The sequence below is a fragment of the Peromyscus leucopus genome, chromosome 2, assembly GCF_004664715.2.
Source record: "Peromyscus leucopus breed LL Stock chromosome 2, UCI_PerLeu_2.1, whole genome shotgun sequence".
NCBI lineage: Eukaryota > Metazoa > Chordata > Mammalia > Rodentia > Cricetidae > Peromyscus > Peromyscus leucopus.
In genome coordinates this window covers 131,594,064-131,612,932 of record NC_051064.1, presented here as the reverse complement: position 1 = coordinate 131,612,932, position 18,869 = coordinate 131,594,064, and the positions used below count along the sequence as shown (strand labels likewise).

The 18,869-nt window shown below is 55.2% G+C and overlaps 1 protein-coding gene across 1 annotated transcript; it reads right to left on the bottom strand.

Annotated features, from left to right (window-relative positions):
- Positions 1-1,309: 1,309 nt before the first annotated feature.
- Matn1 (matrilin 1) lies at positions 1,310-10,494 on the bottom strand. Its single transcript, XM_028887661.2, has 8 exons — positions 10,345-10,494; positions 8,712-9,058; positions 6,430-6,652; positions 5,064-5,189; positions 4,200-4,616; positions 3,475-3,627; positions 2,269-2,349; positions 1,310-1,716 (listed from the first exon to the last, which is right to left on the bottom strand). The coding sequence occupies exons 1-8, from the start codon at positions 10,445-10,447 to the stop codon at positions 1,667-1,669; spliced, it is 1,500 nt and encodes a 499-aa protein (XP_028743494.1). The 5' UTR covers positions 10,448-10,494; the 3' UTR covers positions 1,310-1,666.
- Positions 10,495-18,869: the final 8,375 nt, after the last annotated feature.

Genomic DNA, 18,869 nt, shown 5'->3' with positions numbered 1-18,869 from the left:
CTCTGCCATCTCAGAGTGGTGCTTCGCAAAACACAGACGAGGCTGTCCCAGAGAAACTGCTGGGTCAGTACCCAGCCATTGGTCTCTGGAAGCCCTGGGCACAGGCATCACGTGAGAGGACACAGGGCTCTTGTCGGAACGTCCCCAGTGGACGGAGTTCCTTATGAGGAACAGACATGGGGCATGCCAAATGTCCAGGCTGGGGGAGGTTCCTGGCCCATACCAGAGGCCCAGGTAGCCCAGCCTGTGCAGACCAGTGAGCCATGGAAGCAAGCTCGGCAGTGTCGTTGAGACTGAAGAATGTCCCCCCACATTGTTGGTAGGCCAGGCTACAGGGCTCAGATTTCCTTTCTACGGCTGGAGGCTCAAAGCAGTGATGAGTCTTATCAAGTCACCAGGGAGCTGAGTGGTACGGGAGCCAGGAACCCTTCAGGTCAGAGAGGAGAGGACTGGAGCTCAGAGTGCAGCTAGCAGAGCTCAGGGGTGGGCCGACATGGAGCACAAAGGATCGGGAGTGGTTGTCTGTTCAGGGGCTGCTGCTGTCACTGCAGAGCAGTGGGGACACACAAGAAGATGGAGCTTCCAAAGCAGCAGAAAACATAAAGGGGTCCAGGCCAATCCAGGCTCAGTGGACCTCCCCATCTCCCCCACTCAAATGGACCCAACCCAGGGTTCCCAGATACCCCGGACAGACACAAACCCTGGCACCACGGAAAGCCACACTCTTCTCCAGGTAGGGCCAAGGGGATGGGCAGACTCTGCCTCACTGAGTCCCTCCCAAGGCCACCCTCTCCCTCCCGCCTGATGTGGAGGCTGTGCACACACTTGATACCTGAAAAATGAATGCCTGAACAGGTGATTCCTAACTGGCACCACTTCCCACCCCCATGGCACCGTGTTCTTTTGCTATCTTGGGGTCCTGATGCAAGAACTGGCCCACAGACAGAAATCTCATCATCACTCAGCCTTCCCCTCCATTAAGTGGGGGAACCAGCCTTCTCTGGCTGGTTACTGGGGGTAGAGACTGAGACCACAGGACGGGGTGGCGGGGGATTGTGAAGATGAGCAGGCAGGACCTGAGCTGATCCGGTCTTGGTGTGGCCACTGTCAACTTCGCCAGCACCATGCCGCTGTCCCCACAGCCACCTCATCACAGCAACCCCAGCACGTGCACCTGCATCATCCTCCCTCCTGGTCCCCAGTCGCCACCTCTAATCCCATCCAGGGTATACGGTGAGCCACACTGAATTTGGTTTTTCCTCAAGGAACAGAAAAATCGCTCAGAGTCAAGAAAGGCTAAAAAATTAACTAGAGGAAAAAACAGGAATATATTAAGCTTCTGGTTGGAAAAAAATGCACACACAGTCTCGCACACACCCATTCTCTGCATTTCCACCTGTGCACACACGTCCCTGCTCCCAGACACACATGAGTGTGCCCAGGCACACACATACTCACAGACATCATCATGCACTCCCAGCAGGCACAAGCATGCGTCCCCTCCTGCTCCCAGCCCTGGGACACCAGAGGCCGGGGAGATCTACAGCCATTCTCCCCAGGCTACCTCACTAAGGCATCAAAGCCAGACTAACTCCAGCTACAGGGGACATTCCCAGGATTCTGTGAGCCATGCTTTGGGTGGGAGGTGGCAAGACCACAGGAGCTGTTAGATGATTCCGTTCTCCAGGACAGACAGCCGCTTGCTCACTGCTTCCAGTGGAGTTGGAGTTAAGGGCAGGTCGGAGCTGGGAGTAATGACCTAACCCCTCTTCTGGTTTCCCCCAGGAGCTACATCCAGGACTTCCTCTCCCTCCCTCCCTCCCTCTCCACCAAAGCCCAGGAGTACTCAGCTGTGATCATTTTCAGACTTAGTCCTGGGGAATTCCTACCATGCACTGGTTGAGACTGGCCAGCTGCTAGGGCTGGCTCTGCCTCTGAGTAAAGGCTGGGGTTTACCATGTCACCGGGTGCCTGAGAAGTGAGCCCATGAGCTCCATATTTGGGGAGTAGGTCCAGAATCCTGTGTCCCATCCCTAGAACTTGGCTTCTGCCTCAGTTTCCCTGCCATACGGGAGCCTCTGAGCTCGACAAGGCCCATAACCAGGCCGGTGGCAGCCTTTCTAGCCAGAATCCAGGCCCTAGCAGGAGAAGGCTGCCCCAAGCCTCTATCTAGAACCAGACTGTCTGTGGTCATGCCCCCAGCATCCTAGCCCCCTATGCTTCTCCGGTCCTCCCGACCCCTGCCCTCCACAGCCTGAGCAAGGATATGCTTCCTGGTCAGCGCCTGCAGCAGATCCTCCACCTTGGCCTCAAATCTCACTATGGACTCACAAGCACACGGGTCTTCCTCTGCAGCGGAGAGAAGAGAGAGGGTGGACACTGCTGAGTGGTGGTAGGGAGGGTGGCCAGTCACTGCTGGGACTGACACATGGGAGACCTGGGGTGTGAGGGGGACCAGAATAGCAGGAGGACATCAGGGTCCCTAGATGGCACCCCCAGGAGTGATGAAGAGTGAGCTGTGGTTGTCCTCAGAGCCCTGATAGGGGGGAAACTCAAGTCATCTTAGCTGAAGGCACATCTGGGTCTGACATCTGGAGTGTGTGTGTGTGTGTGTGTGTGTGTTGTGTGTGTGTGTGTTCCTATGTGCATGCATGTACATATGTCAGGTATTGCCATCTATCTAATTTTTTGAGATCAAGTCTCACTCTGGTTTGAAGCTCACCACGTAGGTTAGGCTGGCTAGCCAGCAAGTCCCAGGGACCTGCCTGGTTCTGTCTCCTTAGATGTGGATTACAAGCATGCCATGCCCAGCTTTTTCAATGTATTCTTTATGTATGTGGGTGTTTTGCCTGCATGTATGTATATGTACTACATCCATGTGATGTCCTCCGGGGCCAGAAGAAGGCACCAGATCCCCTGGAACTATAGTTACAGACAGTTGTGAGCCACCTGTGGGTGCTGGAGTCTAGGCCAGTTCCTCTGGAAAGAGCAGCCTTAACCACTTAACCTCTTAACCACTCCAGCCTTCTGGCTGTTTTGTTTTGGTTTTGTTTGATTTTTAGGTGGGTTTTGGGGATAGAAATCAGGTCCTCATGCTTGCAAACATCACCAGCTAGGTTTTCTCCATTGCCCAGGAGCCCAGACTTCTCACCGCAAGGATCAGACCATGGGCCAAGACATCGAGAGAGGCAGGAAGGTTTAATCCTAACTCCAGCAATCAACAGTGGTCCCACCTCTTCAGCCTTAGTTTTCCTGGCTACAAAACAGGATCGTGATCTTCCCACCAAATGCGGCAAATGACAGATATGCACTGAGAACAGCGCTGGCCAAAGACGAGGTATGTCTGAGCTAGCCAGCCCACTGCTGATGCTACCGCCAGTGCGCCACTCTGCTTTACCCACCCCACACTCAGATCCAGGGTGGCCCGTTTCCCCCACAGAGCCCCTCCCTTGGATGGCCCCTGGCCTCACTTACCCACACAGATTTTCTTCTGCAACTTCTTGCCAATCTGGTTGATGGTCTTGAAGTCAGCTGTGTAGAAGTAGTGGTCTGCCACCGGCTCAGAGGCGATCTCCCTCAGCTCATCCTCCACGGCATTGCCCACGCCCACCGCAAACATCTTAAAGCCTGTCAGAGGAAGCAAACACAGAAGGCTGGCCTCCAGGGCCGGCAGGCAGATGACTGGGCCTCCTGAGGAATGCCTAGACTGCCTGCTCATTGACACCTCCTGGTGGCAGCTGCTGGAATTGCAGGTGCAATGCGTGTACCAAGAACAAATAAATCTGCTATGTTTGTCTGAGCTTCTGCTGTGTGTCCCTGTTCATGTCTGTGCTGCGAGTGCTATCTGGCCCTCAAAATATCTGTCTAGTGGTTCTTATTTTCCTCATTTAATTAAAATGGTATAGCCTGTCTCAAAGTGGGGTTGTTTTCTAACAGTTGGTGCATTCTTGGGAACCAACATTCTGTTGGGAAAGTTGTTAAGTCTCAGCAACAAAAGGACCATAAGACAAGCCACTCAGTCCTCCAGGGCCTCAGTTCTGTCATCGGTATGAGACTTGGCCTAACAAACACCTCCCTATTTGAAGTGATCTGGGTTTAAAACATTAATCAGAAGTCATTGAGGTAAACTACAGTAGAGCTGTGCCTATGGGTGTCCCTGGCCATCAGTGGGGTCCAGAAGCCAGGCAGACAGCACATACCAAGGTCCTTGGCCTTCCTGGCAGCGTCGTTAATGTAGTCCTGGCTCCGGCCGTCGGTGAAGACAATGCCCACCTTCTGGGCTCCAGGCCTTGCCCCGCTGGACACAGTGAAGGAATTATCTATGAGATACTTCAGGGCAGCGCCAGTCATGGTGCCCTTCTCCATGTAGGACATGTTCCTCACAGCCGCCTTGATGTCCTTCTTGGTGTGGAAGCGGCCAAGCGGGAACTCCTGGCGTATGGAACTTGAGTACTGTACCAGCCCCACCTGGGCCAGCCTGTCTGACACGTCCAGGGTGTCCACAATCTGATTGATGAACTTCTTCACCAGCTCAAAGTTCTCAGGACGCACACTCTTGGATCCATCAATGAGGAAGACCAGGTCGGTGGCTGAGCCACCGCCGCCACCACTGCAGACTGAGGAGAGCACAGTGACAAGGAGATGAAGCTTGGGGACATGTTCATCCATCCCCATCAGCAGCCGGGCACTGCACCGTGTGCAAGCTCGGACTCAAGGGTCACCCTCTTTGTATCCCAAGATTCCCTCTACAAAGCCAGAGTTCCCGGCCCCATTTCACAGCGCCAGAGACAGCTGGTAGATCCGACAGCTCAAAACTGGTGGCACCAAGATGTCACCTCAGGATCTATGCCTCGCCCTACCTCAACACACCCTGCCTGGTGCGATGCGAGAATCGGAAGCGGGAGAGAACCTCTCACAGTTAACAGGCTCGAGAAGGCGTCTGTCTACTTGGTAGACTGGTCCAGAAGCAGAGGGCACGATGCCTCAGATGGGGGTCTCCTGGGGTGCAGCCAAAGCCCTCTCCCACCTCCCCTCCCAGGGCTTGCCCAGGTCCAACCACTGACCATTGCATGTCTTGCCGTCGCTGTTCAGGGTGAAGCCTTCATGGCAGGCACAGGTGTAGGAACCTGGAGAGCTGATGCACACCTGCTCACAATCGTGGTCCCCTGTGGCACACAGGTCTGACACCACTGGGGAGACAAGGGGAGGCTCAGCTATCACACTCACAATTGCTTGCACTTCTCAGCCAAAATGCTCCTCCCCGACCATGAAGACCGGCCCCTGGCACATTCGAGGGAACTGAGACGCACGCACCCCAAACTGGATAGAGTCCAGATCCCACACTCTCAACCCAGGGCGGTATTGCTGCGGCCAGAGTAAGATCTCCCAAGAAGGGGGTAACGCTGCTAAGAAGAAGTCAAGGCCCCTGCGACGACGGCAGAGGCCACGGGAGCAGGCCCCCTCGGGTGATCTGCCCACTGCTGTGGCTGTGTGTCTACGACTCACACAGCAGTAAGCACAACGCACAACCCCCACAATAAAAAGCCTGTTGCATGCTGGGAGCTAGTGCTGTGCCCTGCATGACCCACTTAGGTCAGGTAGGGATGTGCTCTGAGCCCCATTACACACACGGGGAAAGAGGGGGGCCCAGCCTCATCCCTGGTCCAACTCTGCGCCTTCTGACCAGTCACATCCCCCAAGAAATCCATAGACAAAAGCCCACCTCCCCTCCACAAAGGACTCCAAACCTTCCCAGGCCCCTGCACCCTCCTGCATCATGGAAACTTTTTGGTGCCAAGATCTACCAGGTAGGTTGGTTTTTTGTTTTTGTTTTTGTTTTTGTTTTGTTTTTTTGTTTTGTTTTGTTTTGCTTTGCTTTGTTTTGTTTTTAAAATCCTCCCCTAATGGGTTCAAGCCCACCCTTGGTCCCTGCAAGATCAGCCTATAAAAAGGCTCCTGAACTGCAGGCTGTGGACCTTGTAGAATCTGGAACCCTCTATTATTAGTCCAGCCTGGGTTCATTACCCACCTCAGCCTATTCTGGGTTCCACTCCTAAGTCATCGAGGCCTCACCCTGATACTGACGCTGAGTCTTTGACAATACCCAGGCCTCTCAGGTCTCACCTGTCCGAGCCTGTCACCCTGTCCCAGTCCCACCTCTAGGACTAGCCCCGCCCCCCCGCAGTGCCCACTCGGCACGCCTACTATGCTCTGCCCCCAGACCCGCCCTCTCACGCTTATTCTCTGTCTCCACCTTTCTTTCACCCCAACTCCGCCATCCCAGGCCCGGCTCTGAGACTGGCTCGATCCGGTCCTGTGGTCCCCAGAGTTAGTCAACCCTGTGTTGACTCTTAACCCTCCTTCTATCCAACCCCTCGGGCCAGGCCCCGCCCCCAGGCCTGGTCGGCCCCGCCCCTCCCTGCCGCTCACCGCAGAAGGCCTCCTGGAACTTCTTGGCCAGCTTCTCGATGACATTGTAGCTCTCCACGTAATCCACGTGCTCGTCCTGCGGCTCGCTGGCGATCTGTCGCAGCGTGGCCTTGTCCACGCGACCCACACCGATAGCGAACAGCTCGATGCCGCTGGCCCGAGCGCGCGCAGACACGTCCCGCACGCTGTCCTGGGGTCTGCCATCAGTCACCACGATGACAACCTGCACGCGGGCGGGTAGGGGGTGGGGTGGAGCATGTGAGGGCCGGCTCCAGCAAACCCTCAAGACAGAGAAGCCGGGGGTCTGAGAAGCACCGCAATTCGCTCAGTGGCACAGGGCTGGTGGCAGCCAGCACACACACACACACACACACACACACACACACACACACACACACACACCAGGAAAGAGATCCCACTAGCCACGGAGGCTGCAGGATTCTTCTGACTGTGGGAGATGAGGGCTGAGGTCTTCTCCCTTCTGACTCCAGCCTCTGGAGCCTTCTCCATCGGGTAGGAACCTCTGGGGTCCGGGGGTCCCACCTCCTGAGACTCTGTAAACAGGAACTCTACAAACAGGGCCAGGTGTCTTCCTCACACTCAAGCTTTCTGGGGTCTCCAGCTGCTGGGAACCACACCCTGGTGACTGTGGCCTCTGATCTCCCTGAGGTCCCCGTGATCAGCGTGGGTGAAATTACCTAGTTAAGGAACTAGTCCCATGCAGTTCCGCATAATGACCACCAGAGGGAAGCCGAGGTTCATGAATGAGGATGGGGCGCCTCCAGGATGTAGCTGGGCTGCTTTGACCCCACCACAACCACCACCACCACTACCAAATCCAGAGAACCAACCCACTGAAGGAAATGTCCTTTTGTCCTCCTCCACTACCCAGGATGGCACCTACCCTTCACAGAGAAGCAAAGACTGCTCCTCTCCCACAGGCCCTTGCTCGGTACCCAAGGAAGAGGGGCCCCAGCCTGGCAGTGTCCTGGTGCCTGGCTGTAAAGCAGCTAGGGCAGGCTTGGCCCAGAAGTGGGGCTCCTTCCCTGCAGCCCTCTTTGCTTACCCGGGGTCTCTGCCTCTGTAGAAAGGCATGGGGCGGGGGTGAGTGAGATGACTCACCAGCAGGAGCCCCTAAGAGTCAACCTCTATTTTAGAACCAGCACATCGTCCCCTGGGAAGTGATGCTGCACATTCCTCCCCTCAGGGACCTGGAGCGGAAACCTAGCTGTGACTCTGAGTTGTCACACCCCACCCAGCCCCCTGTGGTTTTTAGTGGCTGAGCCTCTGCCCAACCTTGAGACTTGTAAAGGTCCCAGCAGGTGTCTGGCCCCAGCAGCCTCCCTGGGGCCTGCTAGGGGAGTGTTGTCCGCACCTGCCCACTCAGGCCTCTAGTCTGATCTGGGGGGACCAGTGTACTCTAGAGATGTACAGGCGGCAAGTAGCACAGGTCACCGTCTCTCTCCATCAGCATTGCCTGGAGCTATCCCACCCTCTAAGTATGGCCATCGCCTCGCCCCCCTCCCCCAGTACTTCTCTGGGGTAAGGATTGTGTGTCAGCCACTGAACACTTCTGACACTGATAATTTGGACTCGTTGCTGGAGCATTCTGTTTTCCCTGTGTGTAAAATGGAATCATCAGCTTCAGGCATTGGTCTACAGTGAGCTAGTAAGTGGGGTACAGAAAGAAGTGAGGAAGGGGCTACTCCCTGGGCCAGGGCCCGGGCCAGGGAAGTGGTGACTTCTCAGGCCAACAAGAGCTGGCATGGGGACAGACTCAGAGAAAGGGCAATGTGGGTGGAAAACCTGTGTACTGCTCAGCACACTCCTGGAACCCTCTGTGATGGGGACCCAGAGGACTGTCTCGCCTTTCCAAGCATAGGCTGGCAAAGTACACTGGTGCCGTGTGGGGTACACTGGTACCAGGCACCTTGCTGAGCCAAGCTGCAAGAGAGGCTATCATTACTCAATTTCATAGGTGGGGAAACTGAGGCACTGTGCTTAAAAACAGCATATTCAGAGTGGCAGTGTTAGTATGGGACCGTGAGACTGCAGAGCCTTACCTTCCCCAGAGCATAAGTACCTGGCCTGCTTTTCTCTCCTTCAAGGAATATCCCAACCCTAGCTCTGCCATTTCCACAGGACGATGCTGGTAATAACCTTCCATCTCTAAAACAGCTGACCGACAGGGAGACACCAGGCGATGTGCTCTGAACAGAAAGGCCTGGAGAACTCTATGGCATCAGCCCCGATTCCTACTCCAATCCTCTAGGGCTCCATACCTTGCTAATGTCGGGAGAGCTGGTGCGTCCACCCTCAGCATCACTCAAGGCCTTGGTGATGGCGAATTGCAGGGCCAGGCCAGTCATGGTACCCGTGGACAGCGGCTGGATGCGGCGTACAGCTTGCAACAGCGAGGCCTTGGAGCCATGGGCCCGAAGTGGGAACTCAGGCTTGACAGTGCTGGCGTAGTTGACCAAGCCCACCCGCGTGGCATTGGGTCCCACGTCCAGTGACTCAATGACCTGAGACAGGAACACCTTCACCTTCTCAAACTCCACGGGTCTCACGCTGCGAGAACTATCAACGACAAACACCAGGTCGGTGGGTCGTGTCCTGCAGAGGTGCCCTGGGAGGGGCAGGGAGAAGAAAACAGAGAGAAGGAGAAGATGTCAGCGGAGTGGCCTCGGGTTCCAGGGAGTCCAGGGTGGGCCTCGGCAGTCCAGCTAGAATCTCAGCTCAGTGTATGTCTCAGGCATGCAGCTCAGCCTGTTTGGGGGAAGATGGGAGACCCCTCCGGTCCTCGGCCACACATCCCTCTTGAGCCTTCCTCATCTGAGCAGCATGCTGATTGATGGCACCTCCTGACAGGACCCTCCAAGAACAAGCAAAGGCGTGTGGAGGCCAGCGGGACTTGCTGGCAGAAGGTTAGGAAGGAGGACGCGGAGGGACCTCCTGGGTGGGCACGACTTAAGAGCCAACATGGTACCCATCTGCACAGCCTCTTGTCATCAGCAAATTCGGAGTCACTTTCCTCCCGGAACGGGGGATTCCTGGTGCCACCTTGTCCCCCTGGCCAGGCGGGCCCCAAGGCACCCCCTGGAACAATGTCTCTTAGACCCCAAGGCAGCACCAATGACTGGGAGGTGCCAGCAGTGGAGGGAGGTGGGCCTGGGTTCAGCCGCCGGCTCAGCTGCTCTGTGACCCCAGGGGAGTGGGGGGGCAGCACCTTTTAAATCCCATTTCCCATCTGTGCAGAGGGAGACGAAGCTGAGGACCAGATGTCCTGGTCCTGCAGCTGAGATGGGCTGTGACATTCTACCTGCCCAGCCCTGCCCCAACACAGAAACAAGCCCATTCCCTGTGGACACCAAAAAAAAAAAACAGAAAATGAAAGATGTGCCATGGGTTCTCTGCACCTGACAAACTGCCCCCTGCCAGCTCAGCCTCTAAATGGGTGGCCTGGGGTCCAGAGACAGAGCTGACCATATCCCAGGACCTGACCCCTAGTGGTTCTTGGGCTATCTCACAGTACAAGCTGAGGCAGGTCCTCATCCTACAGCCTCGGTTCCCCATCTGTACTGGAGTGACTGAGCATCTGAGGGCTGCCAGAGCACAGCCCCTGAGAGCCCAGCCCCAGAAAGGCTATAGAAGCTAAAGAGACACCTGGTCTCCAGATCTGCACTCACAGAGCCCTGGGCCTGGTACCTACCGCTCCAGGCTCTGGCTGCCTCTTTGGAGGTTCCTGGTCCCTGCAGCATGTATAACCAACCCTAAGGGTCACTTGCTCACTAACACCATTATCTCCACTGCCCTTCCTGCACCGACACCCCAAACCCTGATTCCCATTTGGCCTCCATCTGTCTCTGTCAAGGGTCACGGATCCAGTGTCCCCGTCATCCATGGTCCTCTTACCTCTGGACTGAGGGACGAGGCCAAGGCTATCAGGGACCCGCAGCAGCAGCAGCAGCAGCAGCAGGCTACAGAGTGCAAAGACTGGGCCAGGGGTGACTTTCATGGTTGCGGCAACAGGGAGGGCAGTGGCGCACCAGAGGGGCCAGAGGGAGCCGGCTTATCAACCCACTGGGCAGGGGACAGCACCCCTGCCCCAACCCCCAGGGGCGGGGCCAGGCTGAATGGAGGTGTGTGTGCCTGGAGAGGGAGGGTGGGAGCAGCTGGCCACAAGAGCCCCTTTGCCTACCGAAGCGGCTCAAGCCACAGCTGGAATTCAGGAAATCTCAGGTGGGTGGGGGAGGCTGCTTTGGCCAGAGCCCGTGCTGACTTGGACCTACCACCCAGGGACACTTGAGTGTGTTGGACTCAGGCCCCAGCCCAGCACTGCCCCCTCATTCCACACCTAAGCCCTCCCCACCCACAAATCCTAAGCCCGGTTTCCTCACTGGACGAGCTTACTAGTCACCTCTCCGTACACACACCTTCCTCTGCTGTGCCAATTCTCTCCAAAGGCCGCTGGGCTGGGTAGCGCCACTGCCCAGCAATGTCTTCTCACTAACTCCACCCCAGCACACTTCTCCCAGATTAATTGCAACTACCACGGCCATGCTTAGCGTGTGCAAGGCAGCGGGGGGGGTGGGGCGGGGCGGGGGAGAGAGAAGCTAATGGCAGATGTGGGAGCCAGATCATCCGCGGGCCTGACCTCGGGCAGCTTGCTGCACCCACCGGTCTGTGCCTCGCCCCTCTTCTGGGAGTAGGGACAGTGCCAGTGCTGTCTACCAGAGCTAGCTAGAGAGGCTGAGGGGTGAGCTGAACTGTCTTTGGTAACCCTCACAACAAAGCCAACCGTGTGGGATCACAGGAGGAGGCAATGAGAAGACAGCGGAGGAAGATGAGGCAGGGGATTGCCACTGGTACACTTCACTGTGCACGGTGCCCTTTACTCTGAAAGGGAAAGGGTACACGCTGGTTTAGAAGATCCCAGCACAGCCGACCTAGTCCACAGTTACAGCTTCAGCAACCATGGTGTCACCCCTCACACTGGTGGTGATGGTCACACCTGTCACTCTCCTGGGTGTGCCCACACACCCGTCAGGCAGTCTATCAGCCCACTTTCCATATGCCAAAGCTGAGGCCCAGAGAGGTTCAATGACTCTCCTGAAGCCACCCAGCAGGTTCAAGGGCAGAGTCAAGACATCTTCCCCGTGTGTCTATGTTAAAGAAAATCGCTCCCTTTACCTTCGCCCATTTGGTTTCATCTGTCCCTAGTTCTCAGTCCTCTGCAAACCCAGAGGTCTCTGGGTGGCTGACACCTCCCTTCCACTGCTTAGTGGGGTGGGGGTCTCTCTTCTCCAGAGTGGCTGCACAGTCCCCAGAAACTGCAGCAAATACCCTTTCTCCCAAACTGTGCCGCGTGGTTGTCTTTGCCACCCCGGCATGGGGGTCCTTTCCATCTCAGTCCCCTTCCCATCCCCAAGGCCCAGGGACCGTGACAAGAAAATGAAGAAATTGGTTAACTTCTTCCTGGATAGGAATGGGGTCCCATCTAGGTCACACGCGGGGCAGCAATGGCGGCCGTGATGGTGGCCTCATTGAGAGGTGCATGCTCCGGCTCCTGGCAGGGTGGACAGGGAGAGTCTGAGCCAGCACCGTCCTGTGGCTCAGGGGACAGAGCCTGTTGCTGGGCCCAGCTGGGCGCATGAAGCCGTCCTTTCAGCTCCCTTCTGAATGGCGGGTCTGTGCCCCCGGGGGCAGCACAGGCGCCTTCTCTGTGCTGCTCCTCTAGTGAACAAGGGTCCCAAAATACCACGCCACAGGTAGGCTTTCAGGAACGACGCGGGCTGCCCAGAGAAGGGAGGCTTTCACATTCCACCGTGGGGCCGACAGCTGGGGGCACCTGGAAGTTCAGCGTATACATTGAGGGCAGAAAAAGAAATATTTGTGTTGTAAAAAATGTGAAACATTTTCCCTGGCCTCAAAATCAGGAACTCTGTGAGCTCCATTTCCACACCCCCCACGGCCTCCCAGAAATCTAAGATGCCTAATGTGGCTCGGGGGAGAGAGGCCTCAGGACTCCCTCTCCGTGCTCGGAAGGACTTCCCTCCAACAGTCAACAGATCAGGAAGCCTGGTCCCTTCTGCAGCACCCACTGCCCATCACTGACTGGGTTGCCAAGCCCCCAAACAAACCTTCAGTACTTTTTTCTAATTTTTCTGAGTCAGAGTCTCACCCTATAGTGCAGGATGGCCTCCAACTCACAGCAATCCCCCTGCCTCAGCTTTCCAAGCGCTACGCTCACAGGTGTGAGCCACCACCTTCAGAGTTACCTAATCTTCCCGCGCGTGCGTGCATGTGCGTGCGCGCGCGCACGCACGTGTGTGTGTGTGTGTGTGTGTGTGTGTGTGTGTGTGTGTGTGTTATATAGAATATCGAATTCAGCATCAGGTGTCCTTCCTCTATCATGGTCCACCTTGGATTTTGAGACTGGGAGTGGTGGTTTGAATAAGAATGGCTCCCATAGGTTCATCTATTTGAATGCTTAGTCACCAGGGAGTGGAACTGTTTGAAAGGATTAGAAGGATTAGGAGGTATGGTCTTGTTGGAGGAGATGTGTCCTGGGGGAGGGGTTTGAAGTTTCAAAAGCCTACAACAAGCCCCAGTCTCTCTCTCTCTCTCTCTCTCTCTCTCTCTCTCTCTCTCTCTCTCTCTCTCTCTCTCTCTCCCTCTCCTCTGTAACTCTCAACTGCTTCTTCACATCTCGTGTGCCTGTGTGACGTCATGCTCCCCACCATGATAATGGACCAAAACTGAAACCGTAAGCAAGGCCCCCAATTAAATGTTTTCTTTATACGAGTTGCCTCGGTCATGGTGTCTCTTCTCAGCAATAGAACAATGACTAAGACACGAGGATCTCTCTCAGTGAGCCTGGAGCTCACCCATCCATCTAGACTGGCTTGGACAGCAAGCTCCAGGGAACCCACCTGTCTCCGCAACTCACTCCCAGTCCTGGGGTTGCGGGTTACGCGCACACACCACGATGCCCCCACTTCTACATGGGTGCTGGGGATCTGAACTCGGGTCCTCATGCTCACATGTCAAGCACTTTACCCACCCAGACGCCTCCCAGCGTATATAACCTCTTTAACTCTAAGCCAACTCGTAGTTTAGAACTCCCTCCTCCTAATAAAATAAGAGCCGAGAAAAAGCCGGTTCGGGGCGCGGTTTGTATGTTTATTCCCTTCATATAAATTCAGACTAATTAAATCTAGCTTCCTCATTTGCATATCACCCAGAACCATCTTGCCGTGTGCCATGGCCTTTGGCAGGCCAGGCTTGCAGGGATCCTGACTAGAAGGAAACACGTGAGCATTGCATAGAGCTGGGCTGGATGCCCTGTCCCGTTGCATGCCCGCTGTGGTGACTTCCAGAGACTCCATGTCCCCTGGCCCTCTGTGAAGCCGAGGTCTTCAAGTTCCTGTCACAGACTGAGAAGGAAGAGCAGTGAGGTCTGCGTGCACGCGTCTTATTCGATACCTTCTTGTGTCGGCCAGCGGAGATGAGGAGGCAGTGACGAGCTCGCCCAGGGTCACCATGGCCCTGGCAACATCCTGCCCCACCACTGCTCATTGTGGTGGCCTGCTAAGTCCAAGTTCTGTCCCCAGACACCGGGCATGTGTCTCAGACAGGGAGCACATGTCACCTGACTTCCTGGTGCCCCGGAGTATAGCATGGACACAGGGGGTGGCAACAGGCTCAGCCACTCTCTGTCACGACTAACATTGATTGTCAGCTTGAGGGGGATCTAGGGTCACCTAGGAGACAGGCCTCGGGGCACACCTGTGAGGGATTGTCTAGGTTAGCTCAGCTCAGAGTGTGCCTTGAGGGTTTATCTTGGTTAGGTTAATTGAGGTGGCGAGACTCACCTTAAACGTGGCAGCCGCATGGGCTGGGGTCCAGGACTGAGTAAAACAGAGAAATGGGACTGAGAACTAGCATTTTGTCACTGTTTCCTGACTGCCGACACAATACAGCCAGCCACCTGGAACTTCTGCCACCGCGGCTTCGTGCCTCCAGCTATGAGCCAAAGCACCCCATCTCCTCCTTAAGTGGCTTTTTTCAGGGTATTTTGTCACAGCAATTGGAAAAATAACCAATCCATTCTTCTGGGTGAAAAGATACCTGTGGGGCCCAGGTCACGCTCAGATGGCCAGAAGCACTAGCAGTCACGTGTAGTTGTGGCCTTGGAAAAAGAGGCTTGCTTGAACAGAGTTTGATACAAGCCTGGGCAAGCAAGTGAGACTGTGTCTTAAAAAAATGAAAAGAAAAAAAAAAAATCAGGCTTCCTGGTCAGCTAAGTGATGTAATACCTCACACCTTGGGCTCTGAAGAAACCCAAAGGTCGTCTAGACCAGGACATCCAAGAGTGGCTGCACAACCCACCCTGCTGGAGAGGTAGCATGAGGGCCAGAGGATGCCGGGGTGACTGCTCTGCTGGACCGTCTGGGCCCCTGAGGTGGCCACTCCCCTATCCCGCAGACAGGCTGGGTGTTCGTTCGTGTCCAGCGGTGGCTTCCTCGTGCTGGCCACTCTTGCCTGCTGGGAAATACTTGACAGCGCCCTAGGCAGACATCCTCCAGGATCCTGCGGAAGGGCCCAGCTATGGGCACCGGTCCCCAGGAGCCCAGGCAGGCCCGGGATGCACATGTGCCTGTGGCCGCAGAGACCTCCCCAGCGGCTGGTTCCCACTCCACAGAGGTTCTGCCGTCACCAAGGGCGAATGGCAGAGCCCCAGGCCAAGCTCTCAGCCTGCTCCTCTGATGTTTAAAATGGTTCTGTCACCTGTGGTCGGTGTCTGGACTGGGTGTTTCCAGGTTCTTGGCATCTTTCAAGGAACAGAAATAAAGGCTCACCACGACTGCAAAGCAGCAAGGAAACTTCGTCCAAGAGCAAAGAGACAGGACGGGTAGGTTTGCCGCAAATCCGCAAGTGAGCTGCAGGCTGCCCCAGAGAGAGAACACTGAAGGGCCCTGGTTATTGGTTAGGGCTGCCCTTTCCGGGCTTCACGGGAAAGATGAGCTGGTTACTAGGGGGCTTAGCAAGAGTGAGTCTCCATGTTGATTGACGGGTTGGGGTTCTGGAACATCTTCCCACCATGCTTGTCTCTCCCCTGTGGCGCATTTGATTTTAATCACATGCATGCCCAATTACACTCAGCATAAGATGGCAAATAAGATCTTTTACCAGAGGATAGAGTTTGTCTTACTGAGCATGCACCCGAAACCAGTCGTGTCCACATCAGTCCAGTGTCAGATATATCTGGGAATATATTTGGATAGAAACTGTCCACAAAAGGAAGTATTTTTCCGTGGGTGTTTTTCCGGTGGTGGTGGTGGTGGTGGTGGCGGCGGCGGCGGCGGCGGCGGCGGCGGCGATGTGTGTGTGTGTGTGTGTGTGTGTGTGTCAGAGAGCAACTTTCAGAGATCAGTTTTCTCCTTCTACCATGTAGGTCCTGGGATCAAACTCAGGTTGTCAGCTTCGGTGGCAAACATCTCTACCTGCTAAGCCATCTCGCTGGGACATAAAATGGGGAGTCATTGATGACTGTTTGGAAGGAAATATATTCTGTCTTTTGGAGTTGGGTGAATGTGCAGCTCAATGCAGGTATGTGTGGTGATATAGTTTATAATCTAGGAAATAAAGCTTGCCTGAAGATCAGAGGACAGAGCCAGCCACAGAGTTAGCCATAGAGGTCAGGCAGTGGTGGCACACACCTTTAATTCCAGCACTTGGGACACACACCTTTAATCAGCACTAGGAAGGTTGAGACAGGAAGTGATATGGCAGGGCAGAGGAAGGAATATGAGGCAGGAGGAGACAGGAATTCACTCTCCTGCAGATGCTCTGTCAGGCTGGGGAGTTGGTGAGGTAAGAGGTAGTGGCTGTGACTTGCTCTGTTTCTCTGATCTTCAGCTTTCACTCTGATATCTGGCTCCGGATTTTTATTATAAGACCATTTAGGCCAGGTGGTGGTGGCACACGCCTTTAATTCCAGTACTTGGGAGGCAGAGCCGGGCAGATCTCTCTGAGTTCGAGGCCAGCCTGGTCTACAGAGCAAGATCCAGGACAGGCACCAAAACTACACAGAGGACTCGTGCAACGGGTATGGTCTTAGATTACCAAGTACATGTTTTAGAAGAGGGTCGGGTGCATAGTCCAAGCCAAGTGGAGTCCCGGGTGACAAGCTATTCCCTATGCTTGCCAGCCTCAGTTCTATTACAAATTGGAATTGCTGTCAAAAGCAGTCCTATTGAGTGGAATCCATAGTCACCCCAAAGTCAAGCAGAGGCCAGGAAAAGGGGGCAGCTAGTCTGCTGTCACAGGGCATGGTCCCAGTCACTTGCAGAGCTGTTTGACATCCAGGACCTACAAAAAAATGTAATAGATACCCTGCCATGCCAGCAGTTAGAACACTGCCTCTGTGGGATGAAGAGCCAAATGTGATGTCACATGGTCTTGGGCCCTAAGAGGTCACACCAGCTGGAAGCCAAGTGCTAGATGAGACGGGAGGTGTGCAGGGAGGCCAGCAGCCAGCACTATGTCCCACTAATATGTGGCATCTCCACCTACCTGGGTGACACTCTCATCTAACATTCCACCCACATGTCCACAGAGGACACACACTTCTCCACCCCCTGGATTTACACAGTAGATACTGGGTAATAGTCACCCTGGAGGTCCAGGGTAGAGTGGGCACCAGCCTGAAGTCACCTGTGGATCATGGGCAAGGCCTGCCTGTGTCTCGTCCTCCGTATGGAGATGGAACATGGAAGGGCCCAGGCAATCGGGGGACCAGTCTGCCACTGTCATAACCTCCAAGAAACCTCTGCTCTCCTGCTCCATGGCCTGGCAGGATTCAGAGCACTCCGGCAGCTACCATCTTGCCCGCCCTGCAACAACCCCTCTCCCAACTGGCTGCCTCCTGGCCTCCCACTCAGGCAGCCCCCGGGGGTCCCCATTCCCCATCAAAGAGCCCCTGTCTGAGCCTCAAGTAGAGCATTGAGAGGCCCCTACACAGGCTGCCCGGGCGACCACAGCTCGCTTGACTTGGCTGGCCACATGGACTTCCCCAAACCCAGCTATTTCCTGTCCCTAGGCTGCCCCCTCCCCACTGCCTGACCACAGGGCACAATCCCACCACACAGCTCAGCACCAGGACTCCTGGCCAGCACTTGGGGCAGGGAGCAAGGAGGCAGAAGTTCGCCCAGACACCTCCTGATCTTTGGGATCCAGTTTGGCCCACTGGACCCGTGGTGATAGGATTCAAAGTGACCTCTGATCGTGCCACATCCTCTATTTGCTGGGGAAACTTGGGGTCATGGTAAGGGGGTCTTCACAAGGATCTTTACAAGACACAAGCTCACACAGTCTGAGGCCCCGGCCCATCCCAACAAGCCTCACTTGGAACTGGAAATAAAAGGTCTCCATCTAACCCGAGTGCTGTGGGGCCTTAGGAAAGTCACTTGGTGTCTCTGGACCTCTCTGAAGCTCCTTTTACATCAGTGTTAGAGTCACACGTTATCTGTTGCATGGGGATTCTGATAAAAAGCAAATAGAATACACAGTGAAATCTCCCATCTCCAGGGAGCCCTGACAGCTTCTAAGGCTAGGGTCTTTAGCCTTTGATTTTGTTTTTATGCAGTCCTGGGGATTGAGCCCAGAACCTTGTTCATGTTTGGGAAGCATTCTCTTACTGAGTTATGCCCCCAGCATTTGGTTTTTTTAAACAGGATATCACTATGCAGCTCAGGCTAACATAAATAACTTGAGATCCTCTTGCCTCGGTCCTCAAGTATACCACCAGGCCAGGCATCCCAACTCAAACAACCCTGGCATCTCCTGAAGTCCCTTCACTGCTCAGCACCCCAGCAGGGAAAGCAGGAGATACTGAAAGAGAAAGAATCAGTCTTGGATCCAGCCATACCTGAAACCCAAATTCCCTGGACTTTTCCCTCTGTGGTAAGACCTAAGAACCATCAGGACCACATTTGGGGACAGTGGGTAAAATGGCTTCACTGAAGCTGCACATCCATCTTCGTCCATGGCTGCTCTTCAGGAGGAGACTGGCCGAGGTGAGCAAAGGGGTCTGCCATGCGAGGGGCCGTGCTTACCTCCTCTCCTCTCAGCTGGTAGATCACTGAGCCCAGCCCTCCCCACACCATGGTGACCCTGCACATTCTGCAACTTTGGCCTGGACCAGCCTTTACTTAGCACAACCTGTTCTTCACTCCCTTTGGTGAAACGTCCCCTAAGAAGCTTCATCCTCAGGACTCTGAGGTCATGGACTTTCCCCCATGGCACTGGGTGATGAGCACAGTTTATGGATCCATCTCCCAGCCCTAGCCTGTGAGTTCCCAGCCTCCAGAGCGGGCCCTGGCTGGAGGCCATCTCTCTCCTTGTGAACAGAGTTTCCCCTGGACCAGGGAGAT

Coding starts and splice junctions, on each gene's coding strand:
- Matn1 (XM_028887661.2), bottom strand. CDS start 10,447: ATGAAAGTCACCCCTGGCCCAGTCTTTGCACTCTGTAGCCTGCTGCTG. Junction 9,059..10,344: donor CCTCGTCCCTCAGTCCAGAG/GTAAGAGGACCA, acceptor TGCCCCTCCCAG/GGCACCTCTGCAGGACACGA. Junction 4,617..5,063: donor CGACGGCAAGACATGCAATG/GTCAGTGGTTGG, acceptor TGCTCTCCTCAG/TCTGCAGTGGTGGCGGCGGT.